The following is a 17,748-nucleotide window of genomic DNA, read 5'->3' on the forward strand; positions in this document are numbered from 1 at the left end:
TTTATTAAATAAACATTTAAGAATACAGTTAACGTCTCTATTTATGTAAAAATTAATTTTTCTTTATTGATTTGAGGATGAATAAAAAGATTTACAATGTCTGCTTTATGTAACACAATTGAATTCTTATATAAAGATTAATACTGGAATTTATCAATTTATCTATCAAACAAATGTGACAAACTCGATGTAGCAATGCTATCGCAATCAATACTTATACAGCGATTTACTATCTATTAATATCTCAGTGCAAGGTCAGTCTGAGTAGAAATAGAAATAACTATACACTTATATCTCTTATTAAGACGTGCATTTGAAGAGTAGCGCGACGTTACTTTGTAATTCGTACTTTAAAAATTGCAATCCCGGTGAACAGGCAATAATTTCCATGATTCGTATATTGTGCGTTTTATTTTAATAATTTCTTTTGCTAATAAAAGTTCAATAGAACCCTAAATAGAACACAAAATGATAAAATAAAGATGATATTAAGTAAAAGTTATTTTAGGAAAAGTCATGATATTATTTGATTTGATGATGATTTTGTGATAAATCTTTAACATGATAATGATTTTTGAGTGATTTAAAAGAGATCTTGATTTAGAACTTAAAAGATCAATTTTTTTTTCACATTCTTATAATAAAACATCTAAGAAATATGTTCCTAAGATATCATTTCAAAATTCGAAAATTTGACGAAGCGATTTAGTAAGTAGCCGTCTGACCGTTCGATGCGTTCAGGTAGGGAAGTTTTTATTCGCACAATACGCGAATTGGTTTATGTTAGAAAAAGCATCAAAAGGAAACAGAATCTTCTAGATGCATATATAATAAAAAAGTTCTATTTTATGGAATGGCAGATTAACTAGAAATTAACTGTAAGTATATATACTAAAATTGAACATTAATACTTATTAGTACTAAAAACTTTAAAAGCGTTCTTCTCGAAATCATATTTTTCAAGTTCGTTGACGTTATAATTCAAAAACTAATAAATAGATCGGTTTTATCTTGTGAGTAATTCGAAATAACAATTACATTTTCTCTAATTGTAAACCTATAAAAGCAATAAAATGTTAATAATAAATCTTTTTGCTAAAAAAAGTAACGAAAAAATTACGAAAAAAAATCTAATCTTTTTTCAAACAAGATTTATTAAAAAAAATTTTGTAATTTTTCACCCGGAGCAAGATTCACATAGAAGAAGCACTGCTAACAAATGAAATATATATATTTCTCTTTTGTTTTAGATTGTTTGGATAGGTCCTACATTGTTAAGGGCAAATTATGGTCACATAAAACATCTATGTGGGATATAACTTTGGCAAACATTAATATATAAATTTAAAAAAAATTGTTATTAAATATATATATAATATATATATATATGCTCCTAAAATTTAACGGAGTTATAATTTAAAAAAAAATTCTAAATTGTCTTCCTATTTCTGAGCGCTCTAAATCAGAATCTCTGCTTAATTTGATTTTATTATGATTTTGTGTTTTATCTAGATCTGAGATAAATATTTATAGAAATTGAATAGATGGAAAAAAATTGATTTCTTTTTATGAGGATTTGTAAATATATAAGTAGACACTATTCTCCCTAAAATGAATGAATTTTAGCATTTATAATAATCTTGAGATAAACTTGTTATTGTCACATTTATTATTGAGTCTGCGCCATCGGTGATTAACCCGCGGAAAATGTAGTACAACGGTTTCGTATTACCTGGCCGTGGTTTCCGTAACGAATCGCCATGTTGGTACCGCAGAGGAAAACAGAAACCGGGTAGATTGAGATCAATCGATGCTAATTCGATTGTCGAGAAAAAAATGGAGTTCATACGATGTAGAAAGTGTATTTTATCGTTTCACACACGTTTCACGCTTTCACGAAAGGCGATGTAACTTAATCGAAATAAAATAAGCGAATAGTGACGTGAAGAAAAAGAATTAAAAGGTCACGAAGATCAGTAAAAATTCTGGACAGACATGTTCGAACGTTTCCTTTTGTAATCGACGTACGCGGAGATCAGAATGGTTTGTTGATTGGCCGTCATTGTCGGCCGGCCATGAGGAATTTCACGGGGCTCTATGAAACGATAAAATCCATTCACTCCGGGGAGGACAGTGCCTACATGCGTCTATAAATCCTCACAGTCATTCGGCGCAACAACGGACAGCGTAATGGAGCCAGACAGTCGTCGAGATAGCGGTGCTCTAAGACGCCGTAGATCATCGACAAGCAGGATTAACGTCATTGGGATTAGCAATAGTATAAGGTGCAAAGGTATATCCAGTCGGAAACGATGCGACGGAACGAATAACACGAAATTGAGAAGCTGATCGTATCGAATAGCAATAATGACGAAATTATCATTGAATACGATTAAACTGTTATTACTAATACCATGTGTTGTGCGTGCAACCATTTCCAGATAATAACATAGAAAACAGAATGATTTTTAAAGAATCATTTCAAATATGTTATTTAGTTATGAGTTCCAAAGCCCATTCTACTTCAGACATCTGGAGTTCTAAGTTGATCATTGCCCTCTCAAGTAAATTTCTTTTAAATGAAACCGGGCGCGCGCGCCATTCATCAATACTTGCCCACTGATAGACAAGTAATTTCAAACTTCCTATTAATGATATTCCCGCCATCGGAATATCATCGACGCCCAAACACGGAGCAAGAACCGCGTTCATCTCCCGACGCCTGCTAGTCGAAAAGCTATAAATACATGTGCATGTGTTATGTGCGCTAGATACAGATCCCTCCGTTCTCCATTCTTCTGTACCGTTTTCTACGATCGCCCGCTATCTTATCGGTGCCCTCGCGACAGCTTCTTTAGCATCCGGTGGACCACTGTAAACTGCCTCTCGAGGCATTTAGGCGTCGGACTCGGACTACCATGCCGCTCGTGCGGCACTGTCAACGTTGCCATCTTGTCGAGATGTACTTCAACGGTGTCAATGGTTGGAATGAAGACAACTGTGGACTGGCAACGCCGCAAAATCTTCAACCAACACCCAGCACGTGGCTCTTCTCATGCCCCGGTCAAATTGAGCAAATCGGAATAATCAGTAAACGCAGCAGCCATCCCGTCGCGCCGCTTCTGCCGATGAATGTAGACTTCGATGTATGCGTACATGTGCGTACAGTTTGTGCGATTGTTTATCTGACTTGTTTATCAAAGACTAGCTACTAGCAGCTTTTGACTAGTGTTTCTTCAGATCATTTTGTATTAAACGATTAAACAATAAAATCGCGTCTAGCATAAATGGTGCAAGAATATACGAACATTAAGAGACATATAATATTTCACTAAATAAAATTTTAAAAGATAGATCATTAATTTAAAATTGCAAATAAAATCGGCATATAAATGCAGTTATTGCAGGTTGAATTTAAATGTTGCAACAGGTTTATATCGTTGAGTGTGTTCAGACTTTAAAATTATTATCTTTGTGATAAAACTTATCGCGCGGTTCGTCTTGGTTGTTTAATTTTGCAATCAGCTGAGTTTATGGAACGGAAAGTATTTTGGCGACGAATTATATTATCTGACGCAGGAATGCGCTATTTGTTTGATTACCAAACCGAATTTGATGTAATTCTTCCTCGGCGCTCGTAACTGCTCAAGTGAACTTGACGTACTCGGAGTACTAGAGTCACTCAAGTTGAACGAAGTATCAGCATCAAAAAGAGAGAGAAAGAGAGAGAGAGAAAACAGAGAGATTGAGATATGCTACGTTCATGTTAACTCCAATAATTTAACAATAAATTATATATTTTGAATAATTTCGATTTAATCATAAAAGGATCAAATGTATTACAGATATGTTAACACAAATGTTAATTTTTATGTAAGATAATACGCGAAGAAAAAGGATTCTTTTACTTTCAAAATATTCTTGTACGCAAACTCTCTTGTGAATTATCTGCGAATGGAAACACGACCCTTCGCACGTTCAGCCAACGACTGTATATGACGCCAGATACGCGGTCTGACAATGAGTCGGGGAATTGATAAGAGAATAAGATTCATATCTGGAGACTACAATCTTATTTGTAAAAGCTAAATGTATTTCTTAAAATTAGCTCTTTTTGAGATAAATATAATATATGCAAAATATAATATTGCGAAATTTAAAAAATAACCGATATTGAAAGATACTATAGCATTATTAATTTATTATAATTTATTTTGTTTACATTATTATAATAAATTTCTATTTTAATTTTTTGTAATCGATTTTTTATATTTGTTTTTTTTTGTAATTATGTTTCGAGTAAAAAAATGGTTGAAAAATGAGACTTCATAGATACTAGAAAGTCTATAATTATCTTAGTGAATCAACGGTTATTATTGAATAAAAGTGTAGGTGTTAGTATCAAGACTGAAATATCGCATGTTCTGGATACCGATCACGTGCTCCAAGATCGCGTGGAAATCACTTTGCTTCGAAAGCTAATAGTGGCGGAGGTCCACTGAGTTACGTGACTAATATCTTAATATATTCCGCGAAATATTTAGCCGGCGTGGCGCGGGAGCAGCCACGCGATGCAATGTTTGAATCCGAGATCTCTCCCGCCCAAGCGAAATAAGAACCTCAACTAAGAAATCTATAGATGCACGTTCGTAATAAATTTCTTGGTAATACCAAGACTTTAAAATAAAATCTAAAAGAAATTACCGCAAAATAAATTATTAAAAGTAAAGATATAAAGAAAGAAAGTCACGAGTTTTTATGTTATTAAAATTTAATATAGGCTTAATAAATGTATTTATACCAATTACGCTCACACAGAGTGGAGCAGGTAACTTGATATCATTGATATTTATATAATATGTGAAGCTACTTGTACAAATTATGTAAAGTTCTTTAATATAACAAAACTATTATCGAATATAACTAAGATTAAGTGTGAGCGCAACGATATCAAAAATGTTAAATTAATATTCCCTAGTTTAATCCATTAAAATCTAAAATTGATACAAATAGCGAAACAAGTTTTTACTCTGCTTGATCTTTTTCAGCCGCAATAATATATATCAATTAAAAAATAATTGAATATTCAAACTATAAAATAAATAAAACCAGAGTTAGTTAAAAATTCAGAACAATAAACATAAAAACGCGAATATATAAAACAGAATAAAAATAAAATCGGTATATGAATTAATATTATTGTAAAACTATTACTGTTAATGTTAAAGGCATGGTCGGCAAAGAAAATCTCGGCCGACCGCAGCTTCTCGCTCGGCGGCCACCTTTCGCCAAGGGAGAGTTAGCACAAAGGGAGTATAGGAGCCCCTCCGGTCAGATTAGGCCCCGTCGGGCCCCTCTCGCTCACGCTCCGCGCCGTCGAAGCCGTTCCTTCGTGCCGGTTTGTGCTGTCGGATCCGCCTTGCCTCGTGCATACACGCCATGGTCTCTCGCGTCGAGTCGGGCCAGCTTCATCGTGGTACCCAGCTGGATCTGGACAGCCATTCGTCGGTCCCGTCGTCGGCACTTGCGAAGCGAAGCAGAGTCGAAGCGATGCCTCGGCGCGGCGCGTTCTCGCGCGTCGTGTCATCGTCGTCGTCGTCGTCGTTGTCGTCGTCGTCGTCGCCGCCGTCATCGTGAACAACCGACCGAACCAAGCCGAGCGTGGACTCTTCGTGTATTCTCTGATGTAACCCCCTTCTCCCTGCATCCGTGAAACCGCATCGCGGCCGTCTTATATCGCTGCGATTACGCACACACGCTCGAGAGTCGCGCCGAGCGGTCCCAACATTCGCGATCCCGTAGATCGCCCGCGATCGCCTGCGACGCGTCCTCGCGCGCGCGAGTCTGCCACCGGGACCGATCCACGCTGATCGAAACCGGAGTCGATTTCGAGAGTGTGCCCTTTATGCGCGGCCCTCATCTTCTTCCGAGGAGAGAAGGACGTGGGAATCTGTGAAACCTGTGAGTTTTGTGGATATGTGGATTCAGATACAGACAGCGAGTGTTTTCGATAAATTGCACGAAAATCAGAGTCTTATTGCACTAATTAGGAATCGAATTTTGTTGTAAATTTTACGTAGTATGTCTTCTTTGTTGAAAGTTGACTATTATGTTAAATTTTAAAGTGGAGAAATTTCTTAAATTAAATTTCTTACACGTTAAAAGCAGATAATAAACGAGTGGGACAAATGTTGATCGATTGAAAATTTTTCAGTTCACTGACTTTGCGTGTGTTAAATGATTCCTCTTTTAGATGATTGCAAGAGAAAGACGTATGAGAGTCTATCGATGGAAATGAAGTGAAGTGAGAAAGTATCTGCGATTTATATCGTGCGAAACCGTTCTCGGTATCGCGGAGCGAAAAGAGATTACTCCGATATGTGAATCATAGTCGCAGTTTGTAATTCACGCGGAGCATCGTTTCTTTCTGCCTTGGAGGCACACGCAAAGTCCTCGCAAATCAAACTTCCAATACAGTTCAGATTGGGCCGCTCTGCGAATTTAACGTTTCATTAAATTGCATCCATGAAGTAAAAAAATTATCGCGTTTGTCGCGAACGTAATTCACGGATTCTTTCTCGGTAGGTGCCGGATTCGTGGCAGCGCGATCAGATGATAAACCGGAAAGAAGCGGTCCAAGGCGAGCAAGAAAGTTAAAATAATGTTAATTTAACGTCATATTAACCGAATTTGTGTCATTTTTTGTCATGATTCGGTTGATGTGACATTATTTTAACTTTCTCGTTCTCCTTGGGGGTCCAAAGGCGGAATCGGGAAGAAGTGAAGTATCTAGATTTGTAGAACGGTTGCGTTGTGTTGATGTGTGCCACGGATATACGTTGTGCCAGTGCGCGCAGTTAAGATCGACGCGGTGATTTGACTGGATCTCTCCTTCGTGATCGGGATCGAGATCACTGATTTTCCCGAGTGACCAACGCAAACGTCGCGGTGAGTGCGCGTGCACGCGGTGAACGCCGGAGCATCAACGAAAATCCGCGAGTCTCCAAGTGCTCGGTTGCTGGCGATACATTTCATCGGTTGATTTCTGATCATGGATGTGCGCGCTGTCACTCAACGATTGCTGATTTTCTCAGGTGGAATCGCGCGCAGGGCATTGGCGAAAGTATTTTCGATCGTCTGCAGAAGTAAGTCTATATATGTAATTTATTTAATAAATAAATAAAGTTAATCTACACTGAAAGAAAAAATTGACTGTTGCATCAAATTAGATGGTAAAATATAGCCACATATTTTTAGTTGGTTGCAGCAACCAATTAAAAATGCTATGACATATTCAGCCAATCTTTTCTTTTAGTGTACACCTAGTAAAACCTTGCGTTGTCCTGCCGGAATTTATGAATGTCGGACGAGGTACGGTTCGAAGATCACGGAATGCGATAATCCTATTTTAACTTTATGGATGTTATATGAGTTAGACTCTGAGAATTCGGAAAATAGCCGAGATCCTTACGTAGGATGAAACGTGAGAGGGATGTGATGTGGTCTTTGTACTTAACTATTCTAATAAAATATCAAAATTGTAGATTTTTATAAATTCTGAGATGCCAGTAGAATTAATTAAAATGCAAAAATCAAAGAATTTATCAATATGGAGAGAAATGTAAAGTAATATGCGCTAGTAGAATTCTAGTAAATTTTGGCATGTCCATAGAAGGACAGGCGCTTACTTATGTAAAATTTACTTTACTTTTTGAGTAAATAATCAACCGTCGTATGCTAAAGTACTTTTTACATTTTATAAAATAAATTTTGAGAATTGTTTGTGCTTGAGAATAATATAACTTACTTTACTAAGGTAATAATCTTGAATGAATTTATAAATGTACTTTTTACTTTACACTTCTTTTAGAAGATATTTTTTACTTTGAGGTAACTAAAGTTTGTCATAAATTCAGCAAAAATAGCCAGAATATATTTTTACTAGACTTACAAGATTATCCATTTTTCTTCGTAAAGTAAAATTTTTACGTTGATATACATTATGTTAATATATAATGATCTGAATTTTTTTCTTAGATACATATATATTTTAAAATCAAATGTAAATGGATATAATTCTGATCTATATTCATATTAAATGCAATTTTTATCTTAAACAAATTTTGAAGTCTTTTCTTTTCCAGAATACATTTAGCATGAAATTTTCAAACACGGGTTTCAAAGATAAAATATTCTTTGAGTTTCCGCTTTGTAGCTATTTATACGTTTAGGCTAAAAATAATCCGAGTGTGAAGTGAGCGAAAGAATAATTATTAAACAATGTTAAGTGAAAATTGGTAATTATTAAAATTTATTACTACAAATAATCAGTAAAAATTCGCTTCTTTCTGTCGACGAGTCCCTTGCTTTTGCATTGCAATGCGCGCTTTCTTGGCCCTGAAATCGAGCGCGGCGGGGCGCGACGCGACGTTCGCCAGAGCGTCCTTGATTTTCGCTCGATTAGTATCCGCGCGCGGCGGATCGCCCGTTATTGAAGAAGGAAAAAGTATCGGACGTCGTTCCGGTTGGTCGTTTCGGTTCAACGGCCCTTGCTGAAACGGCTTGAACCAGAGGCGACTGCACGCGTTCGTCCGAGCTCGAGCGCGTGCGATGCACAATACCAATTCTTTCCACGTTGCGACGAGTGGAGCAGCGCGGCTTCCGGGATTGCCTGGGATCACCGGTGAACTTTCACCGATCGATAAAAAATCGCGATGTTTTCCTCTCGAACAACGTTACGAGACGAGCGAATGTTATATTCATAAATGCCGACGCGACCCTCTCTCATTGTCTTCATATCCGCGATCTATGATATTTTTCTCTTCTCTTCCTCTGATTCCAGGAACGAATTATTTATTGTTAACTAATTACACTTACTAAAGGTTACTGCTATTTCCGCATCGATATTTTTTTCGTATTTTTATTTGCTTCAATTGTTCTTAATAAGATTCCGAATAAATTAATGATATATTTTGCGTATTTAACTATATCTAATTTCATACACATACACATACATACACACACACAATCGCTGTATACATAGAATACCAAGTTGATTCAGAAACACATTCTTTGCGGAATTTTTAGTACTTGCTTAAAAAAGAGCAAATATTTAATGAATATTTGCTCTTTTTTTCAAATTAATTATCAAAGTCTATAATGCCATGAAGTGTGAAGTGCGAATTGTTTCAAGAAACGAGAGAGCAAACAAGAAGAAATTCCATTGCCTAGTTCACTTCTTACAGTTAATTATAGAAATGGCGCAAGTTTTTTTTTTTTACTAAGTTTATTGTATCCGTAGTTACGTAAGCGTCTAAGGAATTTCGCGCCAAACGCAGTAATCAGGTTCAACACCTGATATCCACACTTGTATTAAAACAGCTGCGAACGTGTACAACTCAGATTTCTTTCATCTTCTCCTCTTTCTAATCAGAAACAATCGTAAATCTTTGTTTTATTACGGCAATTATACAACTTTTATTATTAATACCGGCAACTAAATGTCAAAATAAATTACTTTAAATTTTAAACTAACTAGAAAGTTTAATAGTTATTCTATGTAAAATATAAGATTCTGTAATTAAATATGAAATAAAAATTAGTTTAAATTTTCTATGAAACAATGTTGAAACATTAAAATTTTTTTATTTCAAAATAGTTAATGAAAATCTAAGTATTTTTATAACTGCTTTAAGTTAATATTTTACTTCAATCGTATACAAATTTTATTTTAACAAAATATTCTAAAAACGATTGTTAATCACAATTATATTAAAACTTGAATGTTAAAAAGGTTAAAACAAACGGTATTCATAAAGTCTCTGATAAAATAAGAGATAAATTTCTTAATGATACCGTTGTTGTTGGAAAATGCAGTAAAAGCTTATCATACATAATATTAAAGATACACCCGTACATAATTACTTATCGAAAGTTACAACTACGTTGTTATAAACGATGAAATAAATCCGAAGACGAAACTCAGATTAGATCTCGCAGTAATCTCTACCACCCAAGAAATGCACAACGATGTATTCAAAGAGTAAAGGTCCTCGGTTTCGCTGGCGCAGCTGATTAACCCGCGTTTCTCTTTCTCTCTTTCTTTACTTCTTTCTGTCTCTCAGATCTTCTTGCCGATGAGGCTGTTAATTCCTGTTGCGGCGCGCCCCGTGAATTCCAATCGATGGTCGAAGAAAATCAATGGCATCCGGTGCGTTTTGTTCGCGGACACGAAGAGGGATGTTCCTGGTCGCGGCCACTGGCTCTCCAAAGGCACGACGTATAAATACCGATTCGTTGTGGGTCCTCTTCTCCTCCTAAGCCGCCGTCTCGTTTCCTTTTCTGTTCCTTCCCTCTTTGGCCCACAGAGTCTATTTAGATAATCTTCCGCTTGGCGGGAGCGGCACTCGGTGCGGCAAGGAAGCCTCTTCTTCGCGGTGGCTTTCACCAAGGTGGCATCGTGTTCCTCGTCTGTGCATCACCAATCTTTTGCCTTCCTGCTTCTCCTTCACCTCTTGCTCCTCTCGTGGTCACTTCAATTCCCGGTGAAACTTTTTGGCATCTGCCGTGCTCGTGCGCGAACGTCTGTCTCGTAATTCGTGCAATGGCCTTGAAGAGAAACTCCGAGGAAAACTACGAACAGAATGTTTTGAAGAGCGTCGAAGAAGATTCGAAGGAGGAAATCCTGAGAGAGTCTCAAGAAGAATCCCGAGAACACTTTTAAGGATTGTTAAGGAGAACTTTAAACACATCATCTTTAGGAAAGACATATAAAATATTTTAAGAATTTCTCAGAAGATATATACATACTTCCGCATTGTCTTGGGGTGAAAATATTAAAGACAAGAAAGTTAAGAGAATAATAAAAAAAGTTTTAGCGATGTGGGGTATAATTTGTGAAAATAATTATAAAATATAACCGGATGCAATTTTAAAATAAAATTAGCAGAAGAATCTAGATACTCAAAAGAATTTTCAAGCAAAATTTTAATATATGATTGATAATCGAGTTTTATACGGCACCGGAAGTTTAAAACAGATGTACAATGTGATAAGTAACAAAGCACACCATATGTGAATGAAAAGAGATTAGACATTTGAAAAAATAAAAGAGAGATAGGACGGTGGGACTCACTGGTGATAGTGAATTTATTCTTGAAGGGTATGTATACCTGGTGTGTCGATTCTGAACTGATTCACGGGTTGTTTGTTTAGTATAAGACCGATAAGGATATTTAATATCATGGCGAGATAAATGTAACAGTGGTTTCAGTTACTTCTCATAAACTATAGCTCAAATCTTATAAGCTTGCCTAAGATTCAAATTTGTTCGCACATGTGATAGAACACCATTTGTGTTTATTACATTTATTACATTTATTTTCAATTTTTATATAATTTATAAATTATTAATTGCCAAATCAAAAATTTTTTATCATAAATTTGAATATATTTTTTGTTCATATATCTCATAAAAATACATTTTTTTAACACTTTTTAGTTGATAAATATATTTTTAAATATCTTTAAAATATTGTTTCAAAAATTTGCATTATTTTATTTTAATAAAAGTAATGTATTTTCTTTAGCAACACACTGCATTTTGAAAATAATTACAAATGCCTTCCTTTTCGTTGCATCATCATCGCGATCTTGATCAATGCCAGTAATCTTTATTCCTCTTTGGCATGTTTCCGAGAGAAAAGAAGGAATTGTTTATGTTCGAAGTGCCAACATTCCATCGTAAAATTGTTATCTGACAAACATTTGATGAATTGAAACTCTCAATTGCGAGACGTCAGAATGTCTTGTTTGCATGATAATGAAGTCATCATTATCGAGTTTGATGACGATGATTTGTCATTATGTTAGATGATTTATGATAGACTACTTGTTCATGCCATTTCTACTACAGTAATCTATAATTTTCTTTCTTGCATAGTTAACGCAGAGTGATACACTCCGTTAAATTATCGTGTTTTACTCATGATGTGCAATTTTACATTATAACGAGATGTGAAAAAGAACAATATCGTTTAAAACATGTTCAAGATCACTCATTCCATAACATGTTTTCTCAAAGCTACTCCGCGAGAATTACTTAAATGCAATTACTCTTAAATAAGTGTTTCATCTGCGTTACTTCCGCCGTGCAAAATTGGCGAACGCATCACGAGAAATGTCCCGGCACGCGTCATCGTGCCGCCGGCGAGTAAGATATAAATATCGCATTTTCTCTCTCTCTCCCTCTTTCCCTCTATAATTTTCTTAGGAATGAAACACAGTTACTCACCGTAGCAAAAATATCACGTCGTATCTTGCACGTTAATAACGATTAATTAATGACGCAATCCAACCTATTGAAAATGGCATGGGAGGAAATAAGTTTTGCCGGCTTTTCAGTGCAACAGCGACGCATGCTGCAGAAAGAGGATTACAGGAGCAGACAGGTATCCTCCGGCCGCCGGCCAGTTTTGTGCGGCGATTTATAACGAACGATTTGCAGTGACTTATGGAGCAACTTTCGATCGATATGCAAATGAGAGGACCGCGCGGCTTACGCGATCGTTTAGGCTTAGATCACGAATTAATTTATTTGAAAGCGGCGAACGGTCACCGGGATACCGTACCATTAGATCAACTTAAATCGTGCTTGTTTAATTAAGCAAAAAGTCGGAAATACACTTATTAGTTAATTATTGGACTAACTATTGCGTTTGAATTTATAGATAATAATTTTTTAAATTTTTATTTTATACTTCCACAATATTTGTCATCTTATTTGAATCATTCTTATTTAATTAAGTAGAGTATTTAAGAAAATATGTAATGTTATCAGAAATATTTTAAATTACGTTTTTAATCTACATTTACAATTGCTATTATATTCTTTATAAACGATGTCTCTACATTTATATATGTAAATTATATAAATATTTTATTTATTTTTATACATATATGTTATATTGAAATTGCTCTAAACTATAAAAATATTGCATTTTGGTCTATTGTATTCTATCACATAAGACGAAAGACGGTTCGCGTGAGCAGATATTCGCGACAATTAAAAGTGATTGACGCGAATCTGTCCGACATGCGAATTGCAGTTTAACCCGAAGTAAAATCGAAGTACGGACCCCAGCGGTCGGGATGTTCTTGTAAAAGGTTAATATGGTCTTTCTATATTTAGAAACGTTTCTATGAGAGAAAAATTTTGAAACTCTCCCGGTGAGTTGGCTTCCTATGCGTTCTCCATGGAATAAAGGAAGTATTACGTTGGCGGATCATTTGACATACGGTTAGCAGTTACGAGATTCTATTAGCCTGCCTCTGGCATAAGAGTCTTCTGATACTTTAACAGATATTTTAGTATGAAAACCTATTTAGATAATAAAGCTTACGCGTCGTTTTAAAACACAGAAACTGGTTGCGACAAACGAGCAATTTAAATTGCAGGCGCGTTCTCTACATCTCTATTTTATATTTTCTTGTTTTCAGATGCTCTATTTTAAAGAGTTATGACGTTTTATAAGTAATGAAAATTTTGTGTCGTGTGTCTTCGTGTAATACATATTACTTATCAAATCAAATATTTTAATTTATAAAAAATATATTATTTAATATTTAAAATTTGTTAAATTATTAAACCGTATATAAAATAAAAAGTGCATAATCATATATCATTTTTTACAACATGCATCGCTATTAATTTAAATAATTTAAATTTTAAATATTTTAGATAATTTAGTATATCCCAGAAGAGTAAATTTTTATCAATAATTTTCGATTATTTGAGATTAAAACTTTATCTCTGTTTCTATGAAAGGATTCCATTGTTTTCTATAGAAAATTATTCATGAAATTTACAAAAAAGTAATTTACATGATTTTGACCTGAAGATGGGTTCAAATATTGACAGAAAAGTAGAAAATAGAAAAGCAGCAGCCAATCAAATCTCAATAATTGCTGGTTTCGGCTTTCTGTACTGCTTATTATCAGCGCAAGTTTTGATTGGCTGCTGTTCTTCTGCTTTCTGCTTTTCTGTCAAGGTTTGAATCCAGTATTGCGTTCCAAATTTAATTATCTAACGTTCGGGATACTACTACAGTCCGGGATACTACATACTTTACAGTAGTAAGAAAACTTTACAGTAGTTTCCTGGGCATGAGATAATTAAATTTAAAACACAATACTAGCAGTAGATCTCATAGAGTTTTCTTTGAGAGTGCGTCTAAGAATCTAAGTTATAAAAAAAGCAATTCTTTTTATTAAGTATCAAATTGTATTAAGCAGTTTTTCTTTTTGGAAGTAGAATTTAGATTATTATTTCATTTTTATAACATAAAATTTTATATTTTTTTATTTTAATAGGTAGAAATAACCTTTTTTTAAGTATAAAATATTAAATTGTTTAAAAAAAACTTTTAATTAGTTAGAACCTATATATTTAGATTTTTTCGAACTTTTAATTCAAAACTTTATTGTTTATAGCTCGAAATTATTGATATTTATGAGTAATATCTTCATATCTCTGACGATGTAAAGTCGCGAGTCCAGTGCAAAACCATCGAAATACAACGAGAATGCACTTTTGACGCGGGTGCTTATCGTTTCGCAAATAAACCTCACGACGCGGTGCATTGCTCTGCGATGACAAAGCATCGCGAATGTTTATTGGTTATTTGTACTGGGACGAGTTGCCCCTTCATGTGCAAATAACGTCCTGCAAAATGGAATGCGGCTGCTTCCTTTTCTTTGACATTTTTCTTTCTTGGGACTGGTATCGAGCCATCATCAATAATAACTAAAATTTTGCGTTTATTCATATAAAACATATGTTTCATGGAGAATATACGTTTCTTTTATTGTAAAAATAAATTAAGAAATGTATAGATAGCGGAAAAGTAGATAAATCTATGAATTATTTAGCAGAATATCAAAGTAAAAATTATTTTGTATTTGTATTAAAATTGCGAGTACTTATTAATTTTGTGCTAAATTTATAACATACTCAAATATTAATGTAACTTATATAATGTAATTTAAATATTTTGTATTAAATTTGTTTAAACATTTTTTTAGTGTTTAAAATTTATAAGTAAATGAAGAAATCACAAAAATAATTTTTAAATATAAATTCCAAGAAGAAATTAATAAAATTGTACTTATGTATGAATTTAATATATATTATAAGTGTAAATTTTATTGAAATTTTAAAGAAGTATGCTTCCACGATTTATTTGCAAATTGTATCAAAGTTATATTTTTTTATGTTAATTTTTTTTTACAATATTTGTATTTTTTTCTATCATATTTATCTTTTATTAAATTAACACAAATTAACAAAAATTTGCGTTTTTTAAAGCACATAAAATGTGTTAAATTTATTTATCAACAATGTAATATTTGTAAATTATTATACGTAATAAACTACGAATGTTGTATTTTATACTTGTGATATAATAACAAAAACTATTGATAAAAAACGAGAAAATGATTGCTATATAAAATTTGCTACAGAAAACAATAATTGTTGTTCGACCAAATACAAATCTCGTTAACTCGCTTTTTTTAGCCGAGTGATTGATTCAATTGGTAGACAAGATCAAGCAGAATGGATTGCGACGTATGCGTTTATAATAGAAGCGGTCCAGCTGGAGTCTGCGGGAGAGTCGCGCTCTTTCGTTTCGGTTTTCTTACGTGCTTCGCATGTCGGACGAGACGTGATCTTCCTTTTCTCTGCAATCTTGATCTTACACCGGGGCAAGAACCCCTTCGATCAAATAGCAACGCGCGAAGATGCATTGCTCGCGCGTGTTGCATGCGATTTTGTTTTTCACCCTGGTAATTCTTTGCTCGCTTCACACTTTTATATTTAATTGTTTTATGCACGTTTTGAGTTAATCATTGCATAAAAGAGAGTTCGATATTAATAGCTTAACTATTTAATAAGATATATAATTATATAATAATATAATCGTTATAACAAGTATATAATTTCTTATAGTATTTATTTTCTTATTAATACAATATTAATCTTTTGATGTCACTTTTAGTATAGCATACTTGAGGCTTCTTTTACTTTGCTATGTTATTTTGATATGTTATCTTTTTTATTAATAAAGATACATACATTTGCTTGTTATATTTCTTAATGTCTGATATTTTAATTTAAAAAAATTATATTATTATTATATGTTGCATTTTATGAGATATTACATAATCTCTCTATGTGGTAGATACACAAAATATACAAAATATATATAAAATATTACAGAGTAGTACCAAATGATTAAATCGTATATTAAGTTTAATACAATTTTATAAATATCACATGTAAAAGAAGAATTTTTAAATCAAAGAAAAATTCATGGTACGATTAGAAATCATAAAATATGTATTGCAAAAATTAACTACATATACCACAGCGGATAGTATAAATTGGAATATATATGACGCAATAAATTTGGAATACAAATATATCGCATCGGAAATTGTTATATGGATAAACATCCTGCTGAACGATATTAACTTGGCCTTGGTGTAGCTTCAATTATTTGTAGAAGCATGTTTATCAATTATACGCCATACAGAAACAGTCAAATTGCATTCTCATCTTCCAACTCCCACTCAGTTTTACTCTAATAAATCATATTCGATGCAATCGCATATGCGACATGTATTTTTAACTATTTTATTCTTACATTTATTAATAAAAATAAGTTTTTTAAATTATATAAATAATTATTAAAACTTCTCTTTTAGAGTTATTGATTACGTATGAGTTTTTCTATCTTACGAAACTTGTGTATAAGTTTTTACGAGATTGATCAAAAACTGTGAAGTTACACGAAATAATAGCTCTCGATCAAAATATGTCAAAGAAAATAATTTAAAAATTATTATAAAATAATAACTTCATTATTTTATAATACTGTATTACTTTTAATGTATTTTTTGCTCTGTATTTTTCGCAAAAAAATCTACTATATATATATGTAAAGATATAAGGATAAGCAAAAGCATCAGGAATAATTTTTATTACTCGCAGCATGTTCATTGTGCACTGAAGACAAACAACATTCTTGTCGATCCCGCGGCCAATTTTCATCGACGAAAATACGTTTTCTGTCACATTAGAAAAATCCAAACGGCGGAACGGATAAGCGCCAAACGGCACAACGTCGCCAATAAACACATTTTTCAAACCGTCGAGGAAGAAGCAATTCTTTTTTTTTTCTCTCTCTTTTCGTCGCGATGAATTCACCGGCTGCGTCTTGGCGTTCAACGACTTGCGATGTAAATCCGTCATCGATTACAGATAAAGTGATGCAATGAATATCTAACAAGGCTTGACTTTACGGTAGCGATTCTTATGAATAGTAAAAGGTGTGCTTTTATATATGGACGATAGTCAATAGTGACGCGTGACTGTTCTCGAAGAATAGAGTCATATACATATACTCAAGAATTGTTCATATATACATCTGATAAATGTTTAAAATCATGATTTAATTTTTTCCCTTTTTTTCGAGGCAATATTTTTCGCAATAAGTTTATTACAGTTTTTTAAGATTTGGGAGAATTTGGGGGGGATTATTTGTTTCAGATTGATTGTGTGAATCCGATAAATCCATCGGCTCTCAATTTATTTCTGAAATATTAATTCAATTTAATTGAATGTATATTAGATAGTAGTTCAACATCTTAACACTCGACCGAAAAGGCGCTTTGTATTTAAAGTCTTAA

At 33.7% G+C, this 17,748-nt stretch overlaps 2 protein-coding genes across 10 annotated transcripts in view; one reads left to right on the top strand and one right to left on the bottom strand.

Moving 5' to 3' along the window:
* Positions 1-5,299: 5,299 nt before the first annotated feature.
* On the bottom strand, positions 5,300-5,993 carry LOC108752372. Its single transcript, XM_018493174.1, has one exon. It carries the CDS (start codon positions 5,705-5,707, stop codon positions 5,300-5,302), a length of 408 nt encoding a protein of 135 aa, XP_018348676.1. The 5' UTR covers positions 5,708-5,993.
* A 997-nt stretch (positions 5,994-6,990) lies between these two features.
* Positions 6,991-17,748, top strand: part of LOC108752611 (rho guanine nucleotide exchange factor 17) — a 57,398-nt gene continuing 46,640 nt past the window's right edge. For 4 of the 9 annotated variants that reach the window (XM_018493561.1, XM_018493560.1, XM_018493565.1 and 1 more), the window contains exon 1: positions 6,993-7,145. The gene's annotated coding sequence lies outside the window, so the exon portion shown is untranslated. Of the gene's footprint in view, positions 7,146-11,093; positions 11,162-17,748 lie in introns of those variants that run through there. The other 5 variants (XM_018493564.1, XM_018493566.1, XM_018493570.1 and 2 more) reach the window with 3 other exon arrangements.

The sequence above is a fragment of the Trachymyrmex septentrionalis genome, unplaced genomic scaffold (genome assembly GCF_001594115.1).
Source record: "Trachymyrmex septentrionalis isolate Tsep2-gDNA-1 unplaced genomic scaffold, Tsep1.0 scaffold60, whole genome shotgun sequence".
NCBI classification, from domain to species: Eukaryota; Metazoa; Arthropoda; class Insecta; order Hymenoptera; family Formicidae; genus Trachymyrmex; species Trachymyrmex septentrionalis.